Raw genomic sequence first — 13,075 nt, forward strand, 5'->3', positions numbered from 1 at the left:
GATGTTCTTCCAACCTAAGTGGAGGAATAGGGATCTCAGCCGTTCCACTGCAATGTCTGCTCCTTCGAAATAGTGGCTCCATCGCGGACGGGGCTCCATCAATAGTGAAGGGTTCATTTGCTGGTATGGTGGCCATATTGATGTGGTTTGTGGTAACTGTTGTTTGGGTGGGTGCTGGACTCAGACCTCTGTGATCGGCACTCGGTTACATTGCATTTTCTTTTGCAGACTTTCAGGTAGGAGCCACTGGTGAGCTACTACTGTGTGGCTAGGGCTTAGCTCACCCCTTTTATTCACTAAGGGGCAGATTTATGGAAAGTGGCGCTGCACTGAGTGCAGCGCCACTTTCCCTGCGCCCCTTAACACTCCCCTGCCGCCACCATGTGTGCACCGTATTTAAAATACGGTGCACCATGGCGCAGGGGTACGATTCAATAGTGTCATTTCAGGGTAGGATGCAATAGCTTCATTTCTCACGACCCTATTGATGTACTCTGCAGGAGTAGCGCCATAATATTGAAAAATGAAAGCCCCCTTTTACTGCCTGCTCTTGAACAGGAGTTAAAAGTGCCTTAAAAATGGCGCAAGGAAATCTCATACATTTTCTTATGCCATTTTTCCGTCATCCCTAAAGTGGGGAACGCCCCCTTTGTATACATTATGCCTGGCGCAGGCATAATGTAGCGAAAAGGGTTACATAGTGGCGCAATTAATGCATTGCGCCACTCTGTGAATATTGCGCAGGGATTTCGGCCTCGTTGGGACACATTACCGTAAAAAATAATGACGTTAATGTGACGCAAGGTGGTGCTAGGGCATTGTAAATATGCCCCTTAGTATTTAAGAGTATGGGGCTTATTAATGCACCTACAGGCTTGTTGCACACCGTCCTTTGATGTTTTCCTTGTTTGTCCCTCCTTTTGTTTCTTTTTGTTGAATTTGAAACATGTGACAAGTGTCTGTGATGTTTCTGGGCATGCTACTCACAGGGAAGAATGTCACGTAGCGGGATATTCGGCCCGTTTCAGTTTCTCGCTGGCGGTGGGTGGGGCTGTTCCGATCCAGGCTGGTGGGATGCTCGTATTGCGCCTCTCAATACTCGCGGCATCTCTGGCTTTAGGACGATGTGGCCGCATGCAGACGCGGGGAGGAGAGAGACAAATCAATGGGGCAGCAGCGCACGGAAGACACAGATGGGTCTGATCCAAGTAGGGGACATGGCACTGGCCAGAGACCGATGTCCTCGGAGCAGATTCTTCTTAACCTCTGAGCAGCAACCATGGAGGGTCACCAGAATATCTGGCAGGTTGATCACAGAGAGCCAGGAAGGGGAAACAGTCACCTGAAATGTGTCATTCTTCAGAAAACTCAAAGTACCTCCTGATAATGACCAGGACCTTGAGGAAGGCCAAGATGACTTGTCTGATGTAAGGAGTGAATCTGACAATCCCGGATCCCCCAACAGCCAGCGATCAGAGCTGGCAGTGACCCAAGCTCCCTGGACCTTAGGGAACAAGAGAAGCGTAGACAATGACACCCAACCAGCACCCATGACTACCCAAGAGCAGGTGACTCATCGTGAAGAACATCTGAGTTATCACCTGAGGGGTAATCCAACCCCATCCTTGAGGCTGGCAGAGTTCTTCACCTAAGACTGTATTGATGCAAGGTTTGACAAAGTTGCATGTTCTGTTTTGTGTATCATTAAAGTTGAGGAGGGATGTAATATACCATTGCACTGCTAATGAGGGGTGTGTCTCTGAGGAGACCCTGCGTGTGTGGGCATAATGGTTGTGCCTGATGCACCCTGACGATGCCTAATAAATATGCATGTGGTGTGGCTGGAGTCAGTCACGACCTGCGCTGACCAGCCAACAGTGTCCATGTCTCTTTTGTTACTCTACCATAGCATGAGGCGCACACCACGGCCTGCAGTGCCCCGAGGCCCACCAGTACAAGGCAGACCCTGAAAACGTGGCTTTCAGGTCTTAGTTTTGCATCCTATAAATAGAGTAATAATAGCAATAATAATTATATGTAGGGGGACAACGTTTTTCTCAAGAACTCTCCCCCATTTCTGCTCAGTGCCGGAGTTGCAGAATACCAAGTCTGTCTAGTCTTTCGTTCAATGCCTCTCTACCACCCTATACATCCTTTGTATAAGTCCCTGTGTCCCATCGGCACCAATTAAGCACTGCCTAGAGACAAACCACCTAATAGTGCCATTTGGATTTAGTGGCATCATAAAAAGCTATCATGGATAGCAATGTGTGCTTCATATAGTGGTTGAGGGCCACTGCAGAAATATTTAAGGAATTCAGGCGGTCATTCTGACCCTGGCGGTAAAAACCGCCAGGGCCGTGGTCCGCGGGAGCACCGCCAACAGGCTGGCGGTGCTCCTGTGGGCATTCTGACCGCGGCGGTACAGCCGCGGCCAGAAACGGAAAGTCGGCGGTCTCCCGCCGGCTTTCCGCTGCCCAGGGCAATCCTCCATGGCGGCGCGGCTTGCTGCGCCGCCATGGGGATTCCGACCCCCATACCGCCATCCTGTTCCTGGCGGTTTTGGCCGCCAGGAACAGGATGGCGGTATGGGGTGTCGTGGGGCCCCTGGGGGCCCCTGCAGTGCCCATGCCAATGGCATGGGCACTGCAGGGGCCCCCGTAAGAGGGCCCCACTTAGAATTTCAGTGTCTGCTTAGCAGACACTGAAATTCGCGACGGGTGCTACTGCACCCGTCGCACCCCTTCCACTCCGCCGGCTCCATTCGGAGCCGGCTTCCTCGTGGAAGGGTGTTTCCCGCTGGGCTGGCGGGCGGCCTTTTGGCGGTCGCCCGCCAGCCCAGTGGGAAACCCAGAATGACCGCCGCGGTCTTTTGACCGCAGTACGGTCTTCTGGCGGTTCCCGCTTGGCGGGCGGCGGGCTCAGAATCACCCCCTCAGTGCTTTACATATGCTGTAAAATCCTATGGCAGTGTGTCAAACGTTACCATTGCGATTTCCTAAACTACCTCTTCTGCAAATTTGCGACATGCTTTTCATACTTTGACCATTCAGGAAACTGTCATGAAAGGGTAAGCTTAACACAAAGCGGGAGATGGTGAAAAATGTAATTGCAGTGTATGAGTTAAATGCTGCAGCTTTTTGGAATTCGACATAGTAGTGCATGCTCTATACTAGATAAACTATGGCATTAAGTGCTTTGGAAAGAGGCATTGTAAACAAGGTTGTTGGTGCTTTACTTGCAGCGGCCATGTCTATGTAAAACCAGTGACCTGAGCAGAATAAGTAACTTACATTTACTGCAGCACCCTGAGCAACAGCCTTAAAATCTCGAGCACTGAGCAACCCCCATTTTCCCTCCACACCACAGTTGGTAGGCCCCAATGCACATTAAACAGACCTAACCTCTTTGAGCTGCCTTTAGACCCTATAAGTTTGTAGGTTAAATATTTGAAAAGCCGTCCTTTTAGAAGCTTGTGTTTTCACCTCTTTCTGTGTCTCCCGTAGATTCATTAAAACCTATTTTGTTTTCACAGAATCACCTCACCATCCTGACACTAACGGCCTTTGAAATGACTGTGTACCGTCACCAGTTGTACTACCGGACCCACAACCAGCTGACCACACCCATCACCGGGAGCATCTTTGACGGCATCACCCGGCGCCACTTGGATGATGGACTGCAGAACTGCATCAAGTACTTTGTCAACTATTTTTTCTACAAGTTTGGATTAGAGGTAATTTTAGCATTGTCATTCAACCTACACAAATCTGTATACAGCATTGATGGTTACCGCTCTAGTTGTGGGAAACGTAGTGGCACTTATGTGTCCATGTGCTTTAAAATATTGGCTAACAATACTTCTTATGCAAAACTGTCAATTAACAGGTAAACAGTATATAAAAGTATATTATATTAAGAGTACTAAATGATAACATTCCAAATAACACATGAACACTAACCGCAATAGTTTAGCTAAAGTGCCATGGGCCCTAATGCAAACAAGGGAAATCCTGCCACCCCAGTCCCCTGGTTGGGTAGTTAAAATACAGTACTAGGGGGCATAACATCCCTGGGTACCATTGCTACTGCACCTGCAGCACTATTAATAGCTGTGACCCTGCTAAAATCTTTAGGTAGTGGCAGATTTTCAACTATGACAGAGTCCACACTCCACGGTCAGTGCCTTCTTGCAGCCGGTGATTCAGTCCTTCAACGTGTTTTGGATGAATATACCATGTAGTAACTCCAGCGATGCAGGTGGAGGAGTCAATGCTGCCTCCTCGTTTCCCTTGCTGATATACTTAGACACTGTAGGAGATAAAAGATGCAACACATAGGCGCAAATGGCATTAAATGGCGTTATCGTTGTGTATTGTCTGTTTTTGGACCTGGTTTATGACCTGATGGCAATGCCATTTGTATAGACAGTTGCCAAAAGTTTTTAGTAAATGTCTGCACAAACACTGGAGAAAATGTCATTTGCGCTGAGCTGTTAATGGGAATACTTGTGAATATTGACGAGGATGCTAGTTTCACTCATTTTAGGACTTACTCTAGTCTGATAGACTCTGGTTTCTGGCGCTTGTAACAATGCACAGAAACACAACTCCTTATCCTCAGACAAGCCTTCAACTGCTATTAGAAGAGACACATGCTAGGGCTGATGCAAGAGTACTCACGTTGTCGCCCCAGCAAATGTGCAGTGCAAAGAATACTTTTGAGTACATAGGGGCTCAGTGTTAGGTCACTCCTAAGTGCCAGCACGTAAATGCACTTGTCCCAGATGATGTGAAGCAGTGACCTGCTGTTGTTGATATTGCCATGTGTTGTGCAGCTAAGCTTGTAGTGCTACCTCTACATCATAATGTCTTATGTCAGTTTACTCTGGAAGAGTGCTTACTGTAGGGCTGCCAGCAGCTTCAGAAAACTGCCTGATGTGCCCCACTATTTAGTAGATATGTTCACGGTTCACATGGAGAAAACCCAATTGCAGGTCTCAAGAAGCAGTGTAAAGTTGGAGTGGAGCTCTACTTCCAAATCCCAGTTTCACAATAGTTTCTTGTTTTCTCTCAATACAAAGCCCAATTCCTTACAGAAGCAGACAAGTAGCAGAGCTCTAGTTCCTCAACTGGGTTTTCTCCAGTAAATTGTTTTTCCCTGTCCATTGTGGCAAATACATTATCGAGCTGACACTATCCAATTTCATGTGTTACAAAGCAAGGACAACACAATAGCCCCTTGCGAGCTTGGGTAGCAGAATCAACTGAAGTCAATGGCCAAGAAGGTCAACATGGCATTCATAAACAGAGTATACTTAGTGCAGATATGTAAGCGTCTAAGGTGTATGACGCATTGAATCGAATCACACTAATCAAATGCAATCTAGTGTTTAACAGTATTGAAGTAAATGCAAAAATCAATTAAATTGGATAAACAATCGCCGGTAGCAAAACAAGTGAGAAAACTGAATACAAAACAGGCGTACAAAATAAAGCAATTACATTCACTTTATGTATATTAGAGAATAATATACTTTAGTAGGGGTATAAAGAAAAACAATCAGACACATATATCCAGTGTGTAGTGTTAGCGCGTCAGGACCTTGATAAGTAAACTTACATGGAGACATGCCTAGGCCGATGAACCTTTTGACCACGTTCAGAGACTTCCCAGAACGAGATATCTTTTAACATCACAATCAATATGATAATAAGTCAAGCAATATTCGCAATACCTAATCAACAAGTTAATCAATGACATTCAATTAGAATCAATAAGTGAACACACCATGACCTTTCAGTCATGAATAACCACACCAATTTAGTTAGGGATTAGATTATTTATTTCCCTATTTGTTACAATCTAATATCGTCTCCGTTAATCTTATTAGCAATCAATCTCATTAGTAACTCTTCAGATACATAATTTGAACACAGTTAATCAACGCATAGAGAATATTCATTAAGCATTAACACATCTTTAATAAGAAGCAGTTTGGCAAAGTCTCAGAGTACAAGATTCAACAAAGCAAGAACTCAGTCATTTGTCTATTTTAGTGAGCACCTTAACTAACCTCGAATTAGCATCAGCATGTTGGGCTTCATGCAAAACAATTTAGCAAACACAAATTTGGAAAACCTCTAACTACGGCTTCTATCAAAAGAGCAGTTGGTACCTAGAAAGAAAAGGCAACCAGACAATTACATTTTGCATCAGATAGTTACCCCTCCAACGAATCAGCAATCAGCATCAGTCTTCATCCTCAGGACATCAGTCGATTCAGCATCAGCAGAGACAGGACAGGGAAAAGTCTCAGTATGGCATAGCTAAGAATAAGGCTCTTCCCTCATATGAAGGAGAAGTAAGTATCAGGTAAGAATTCAATAGAGGATGGTTAAGATATCAGAAGAATAAACAACAAAGTCTCAAAGATTAATGGGAAAAGTATAGCTCGGTGGAATGTCCAGGAAAAGCTATTAATGGCTCATAATGACAAGGATTTGTGAAGAAGAGTGGCTGATTTCTCCTCAGGTCATGCTGTTATATCAAAACTGTCGAACTAGCCCTTAATTCCTCATTGGATCAATTTTGGTGCATCATTATCTCTGTCCAATAATCCTCCATGCACCTCACTAGAATTTTCCACAAAACTCAGTTCTCATGCAGTTGATTGGCCCACGTTGTTGACGTCTTCATCAGTAGGAATGTCAGGTAAGAAAGTTACACTTTACGCTCCAGTCAGTAGTCCCATTGTCTTCTAGTCTAGACAGCCTTGTACCTGTTACGAATTACACTGTTGCATTCGGCAAGAATGTCTCCTTGAGCAAGTCGGGTCCCATGAGAAAGAATTTACTCCGGCTACATATCTCTAGCTTCTGGAAAAGTACAGCTTTGTGTCCTTCAGGAAAGCAGCACATTGCACGTTAGAAAAACACAGTTTAATATGAGACCAGGCAGATAGGCCCAGATCCTCGCTAAACTAAGGCCTAGTGATTTAAGTTAACAAACCTCTAATACATGATTTTAATTAAGATACGCTAATACACATTCAAAACGTTAGTACACGATTTATGCATCATTAATAACTTTCATTAGCTTTCTTATACATTGGTGGCCACTCCCCGTGGGCCCATTTCAAATGCGTGCATTATTTTCTACGTTAGCACATTTTCTAAGCAGCATCATTACAGAATATATTGCAAGCCTTTCATGTTAATATTCATTTAAAAGTCACACTCGTACAGTAGTTTGTCAAAGTTGTTAATCAAATGTAAATTTTGTGCATTTAATTCTCATGATTCAATTCAATGTGTCATGTATCATAGAAGCCTATATATCTGGATTAAGTATACTCTGTTTTATGAATGACTCCTTTGTTGGCCATTGATTTAATTGACTAACCAGTATCAAGCCTTCATTCCTAAATTCTGGCATTCTATAACATTAGGCCTTTAAACACACCTTCCCCCAACTTCATCCCCTGATATGAAAGTCATGTGATGCCAAAAGATCGTGGCGATAGAGACCCAGCTCACCTCCAAGAACAATACCGTGGCCTGGATAACTGCACCGCAGGTGGCTAATAAAAATGTAAATCACTGTAGCTAGAAGACATAAATCACTTAAAGATTTCAGCCATTTTGTATTGATTCCATGTCAGGACCGGAGGCCAGGATTATGCTGTACTTTCTACACTTTATTTTTAACAGCAAACATTTTAACAAGTAAACAAGTGCTTCATTTCCTATGAACCTTGGGAAAAAGTCAACAACATAAAATGGCCAATCAGCAATAATTGACCCCTTGATAGTCCTTTGTCCCTCTTGCTGCCTCCTCTTTCTTCACTGCTCCAGCAGCAGAGATAAGTGCCTTCGGCCCCTGGCCCACTAATTCTGCATGTTTTTACTTTTAAGATTATTGCATTGTGGCTTCTGTGTGTTTTACTTTCACAGCGCAGTGATTATTGCCTTGAGAACCAAGTCTAGGTGACAGCGGAACATCTCCCAAGCAAATCCAAAGAGTAGCTTACTGTCACTTTCACTACCTGCAAGACATGAGTCTTTGGCAGTTGCATCCATCAGTCTTCCAGGCCCTTCAGACCCAGTGGGGTCCATTTTCAGTGGACCTCTTTGCATCTTGTCTGGACCACCATCTCCACAGGTACATCAGTTGTTAACCAGACCCCAAAACGGTTGCCACAGATGCTCTCCCTGAGGACTGGCAACGGGAGCAAGGGTCTGCTTTCCTGCGTTCACAATGATAATGTGAGTCTCAACCCAGGTGCAAAGACAGCAAGCGGAAATGGTGGTAGTGACACCGATTTGGAGCTCACAAGTCTGGTGTCTGGTTCTACTAGAACTTTCTTGTGGTTTTCCAATCTCTCCACCCCTCTTTCCAGACCTCCTCCGGAATCCAGAGAGGAATTGCCAACATCTACTAATGGAGGTGTTCCAGCCTTTTATGGCTGGAGAATTTTAGGGAATGCTGTAAAGTCCCAGGAATTTCAAGTGAAGCTGCATTCCTCCTCTCCAAGGCATGGGCTGACAGTATCATCAAAAGGTATAGATCTGCATGGGCTCAATGGTTGGGCTGGTATCTCCAACGACACTTGGATCAAATGGGGTCAGAGATTGTTCATATCTTGAATTTTCTCACTTCATTAGCCTCTGAAGCATCGGCCTACAGATCTATCAATGCCTTCAGGTTAGTGAAATAGGCAGGCCATGCTCCAGTGGGCGATCATCCAGTGGGGGAGCACCCCTTGGTCAGGAAACTTCCGGGGTAAATTCGACTGTCCCTCCCTCCAGAGCCTCGTTCAGTGGTTCACAAAATTTGCCCTGTGGCACCCAGCCAGGGGCGCCTCGTTCATAGTTGTTGAGCAGAGTTCATTTTGAATTACACCAGCCTTTAAAGTGCAGACTGGGTGTGCGGTGTCTGATGCCCGGTAGGTGGTTCACTCGATGCCTCTTAGCGTAATTCATGATAAGAGAAGAAACACACGGTGACAAGTATAGACATTGACCTCATCAATGATATTCTCATTTTGCTTAGGCATCTACTGAACAATCCCCGAAGCTGTGGGCAGCCTGTGTGCAAGCACAGCAGGACAGGAAGGGTTTGGTATCAGGTATCTGGGTATTTTTTATGACTGTCACCTCTGCAGAGCACATCCTGTCTCAGAGGAAGTTGCTAAGGCGATGGCGTAAGGATGCTAGTACTCATTGTATTTTCAAAAAAGAATCTCTCTGCGGTTCTAACATTCCTGCCTCCCATTTCGGGATACATCATTACAACAGATGCTTCTCCACAGTGTCCAGAACCCATGGTGATGGGTATTCTCCAGTATTTGGGTATCTTTCAGAGATTCACATGCTTGAATCATTCCCCATCATCGAAGTGGGAGTCCCACTGTATCATAGTAAGCAGTATATATCAGTATAATAGGCTATAAAGGGAATACAAAGTTCCTTTTTATAAATGGCCTTTTTATAAAAGGAGGAAAAAGTTAAACAATGACAATCAGGTGACAGCACCCTTTAGAACACTCCCAACAGAGGCATCTCCCCTAAGATTTTTACCGCACGTCGTGTGTGATGGAGCCTCCCTGAGCTGTGCTCAGTATTTTCTAAATTTGTTTATCTTCAATCAGCTATTTCTCTTTTCCAGTATGTCAGAACTGGTTATGAAAGGACTCTCAGGACCTTGTGCCACCTGTGATAAGAAATGGCTCCATGCAGAAGATCCTCACAAGGATTGTATATAGTGCCTTCATCCAATAGTGTTTCATTTCCTCACAGCCTTTCAGAAACAGCATTTCAAAGGAGTCAACATTGCCTACAAGGACATTGTCATGGTACTAAAGACATCACAACCATCGTCAACGACAGTTAGAACTGGCAGAAGCCAGATGATGACTTTACCGTCATCATCCATCTCGTCGTTGACGACATCAGCCATGGTTTCCACGTCGATGAAGACTGCCTTGTCAACGATCACCACCACCACACCGTCGATGAGAACCATTGCATCAATGACAACAGTAACGTCGACGAAGACTGTAACTACACAGTTAACAACCGCATTGGCGTCAGTACCACCACCATCGGCAGCACTGACGATGACACCGTCAATGACGCAGCCTTTTGGAAAGACCTCGTTGTCGTCTGCAAAGTCAAAACACAAGAGGCCATCAACATTACTATTTCCCACACCGTCGTCGACAACAGTTTGTATGCATATGCATGAAACCGTATGCATCTTTCTTTCACGTCACCTGCTGGTGTATCCCTGCTACTACCCAGCCACTTGCTGGATATTCAAGACTTGGAGGATGATGATCAAGGAATGTTGGTACAGCTCACAGCTCCTCTGATTTGCAATTTGCACGTGAAATATCAGGATGAAGACCAGGGGCAAAATTAATATGAGCCTTTTTATTAAATCTTCCTTATGTGCCTTCTCCACGACCACCAGAGACGGTTCCGGATACCCTCGTGCAAGACCTACAAAGCATGCCTAAAGACTATTACAAATGCTTCCCAACACCAGCTGAAGTGCATTAATCACCTGCAGTAGTAGCTACGCCTGCACATAAATCTCCAGAACATCTGGCTCCACCTCCTACCCCAAGGATGACTCCGCAATCCAGTATAGCCATGCTTCTTGAGATGATCTTTCCTCTACTGATGTGATGATGAAGTAGACAGAGAAGAAGGTGAAATCACAGACAATCGTACCATCAACAACAAATGGGAGGGTTACCTTAACACTTCACCCTCTCCCCCAGTGCCACAAACAGTAGATTCTCTAACAGCAGATATTGGATGTTTTCATATGCTAATGGAGAGAGCAGCCAAGCATTTGCAACTCCCCATTACCATTAAACCGACTGACTTTTTTATATGACTTTAAGGATCAATCCACGAAAACAGTCAAAGCAATACCGATTGTTGACCACACATTGGGAGAAGGAGTTAAAATCATGAAAACACCAATGACTGTCACTGCTGTGCTTCCCAGAATTGACAAAAATTATAAAGCACCAGATGATTCACCGGCCTGCTTAATCGGACATCCAAGACCTGATTCAGTCATTGCTAAGGCGACACAATGCAGATCTAAAAATCCTTCCACCCCTATCACTACTCAGCCTGATAAGAAGGGCAGGCGATTGGACAATATTGGTAAGAGATTCACAGTCATATCAGGTAGCACTGTCCGAGCCACAAACTCTCTGGCCATTCAAGGGTAATATGATCACCAAATGAGGTCAGACATTGCCACTCACCTGGATTTCCTACCAGATGACAAGAAAACCGAATCTACTCACATCTTACAACAAGGTGAAAGAGCGGCATCTGAGATTATTGACTGTGCAATGGGTATAGCATCTTTAGGCTTAGGCAATTGTTGGGATCTGCTGTTCTTTGGCACCAGGGTTGGCTTAAGGGTACATCGTTCCACCCAGAAGTGCAGACAAAAATACATGATATGCCTTTTGATGGTGAATCCTTATTTGGGAAACATGTCAATGACACTCTGCAGGCCATAAAGACAGACACAGAGACAGCTCGATCTCTTGGAACCCTACAGTTCTGTAAAACACTGTTTCATGATGTACTTGGCTGCGTATTTTACTCATACTGTGGAGGATATCAGAGTCACCAACCACAATCCTAACAACAGCCCTTTCAGCCCGCTTATCAACAAGATCAGCCATACAGAGCACCACCTTCAGCAGCCTATCCTAAACCGTAAGCAAGGAGACAGGCTACCTCTGCCAGAGACATAGCTAGGAAACAGTGACAACACCAATGTGCCATCTACAACCCCTACTTTTTCTCCTGCGGGTGCAAGAATTTGCCAGTGCCTTCATCACTGGACCAAGATACCTACGGACAAATGGGTCCTAGATCACATTACTTCCGCTTTTTTTTCCTTCTGAGGAAAAGGTCAGGGGAGTGGAGTACCTGAAGAGTACCTGAAGAAGCAATCTTTTTATGTAGTTTCCCTCTGGGAAATTCTCCAACTACTTCTCAACCATGAAGATTTTCTTACCAGCCTCGATCTCCAGGATGCATATTTTCGCATTCCTATCCCTCCCAAACATCACAGATTCCTGAGATTCACAGTAGTCGGTACACATTACCAGATCAAAATTCTGCCTTTCAGTGTCCGATTTGCTCCCCAAATATTTATGAAATGTCTTGCTGCAGTGTCGGCCCACCTGCGACAACAAGGCATCCAAGTGTTCTCTTACCTCGACAACTGGCTGAAAAAGGCTCCATCTTCCCAGAAGGCATCAAGGGATACTATCAGGTGCCTTCGCCTCTTTCAGAACCTGGGGCTCACAGTCAATTTCCAAAAGTCTCTTCTTTCTCCTCCAACAAGGAAAACTTTTCTGGGAGAAACTCTAGGCACTTTACTCAACAAGGCATTCTTGTCTTAAGCCAGGGAACAGAAACTTTCTTCTCTGGTCCACTCCCTTTCAAAAAGAAAGTGCACTTCAGTTTGCCTCTACTCAGCATGATATCCTCAACCATTCTCTTAATAGTTCATGCTGATCTCAAAATGCTACCCTTCCAGGAACAACTGGATACACAATGGCTCCAGTTGAAAGGACAATTCAACAACATTTTACAGATTACACCTGTCAAGCAAGCGGCGATTCCTTGGTGGATGAACTCCAACAATCTCTCTGCACTTCTAACACCCCTACCTCCTATTTCAGGATACGTAATTACAACAGATGCTTCTCTAGAAGGAAGGAGAGTTCATTTGAAAGATCTGCAGATTCAAGGCCAGTGAACCCAAGACCAGGCAAAACTGCATATACATTTTCTCGAGCTCAAAGCAATCTTCCTTGTTCTTCAAGCATTCCTACAGAGAACTCAAGGTTCCTCCTGGTTGATAAGAACATACAACACGACAATCCTGCGTTACCTCAACAAAGAGAGAGGTACAAAATCCAAGATTCTGTCCCAAGAAGCTCATACTCTCAAGTGGTGGCCACTAACTCATCTAATGACCATAAGTGCAGAACAACTTTCAGGACACAACTCTTTAGCAGACC

General features: G+C 44.8%; 1 protein-coding gene across 2 annotated transcripts in view; it reads left to right on the top strand.

The window, feature by feature from the left end:
• Nucleotides 1–13,075, top strand: part of LOC138303899 (piezo-type mechanosensitive ion channel component 2-like) — a 733,706-nt gene that overhangs the window by 308,509 nt on the left and 412,122 nt on the right. For both annotated transcript variants that reach the window (XM_069243434.1, XM_069243435.1), the window contains one exon: nt 3,536–3,736. In XM_069243434.1, the coding sequence (XP_069099535.1) occupies nt 3,536–3,736 (201 nt within the window). The remainder of the gene's footprint in view (nt 1–3,535; nt 3,737–13,075) is intronic.

This window comes from Pleurodeles waltl, chromosome 7 (assembly GCF_031143425.1).
Source record: "Pleurodeles waltl isolate 20211129_DDA chromosome 7, aPleWal1.hap1.20221129, whole genome shotgun sequence".
Classification (NCBI taxonomy): Eukaryota; Metazoa; Chordata; class Amphibia; order Caudata; family Salamandridae; genus Pleurodeles; species Pleurodeles waltl.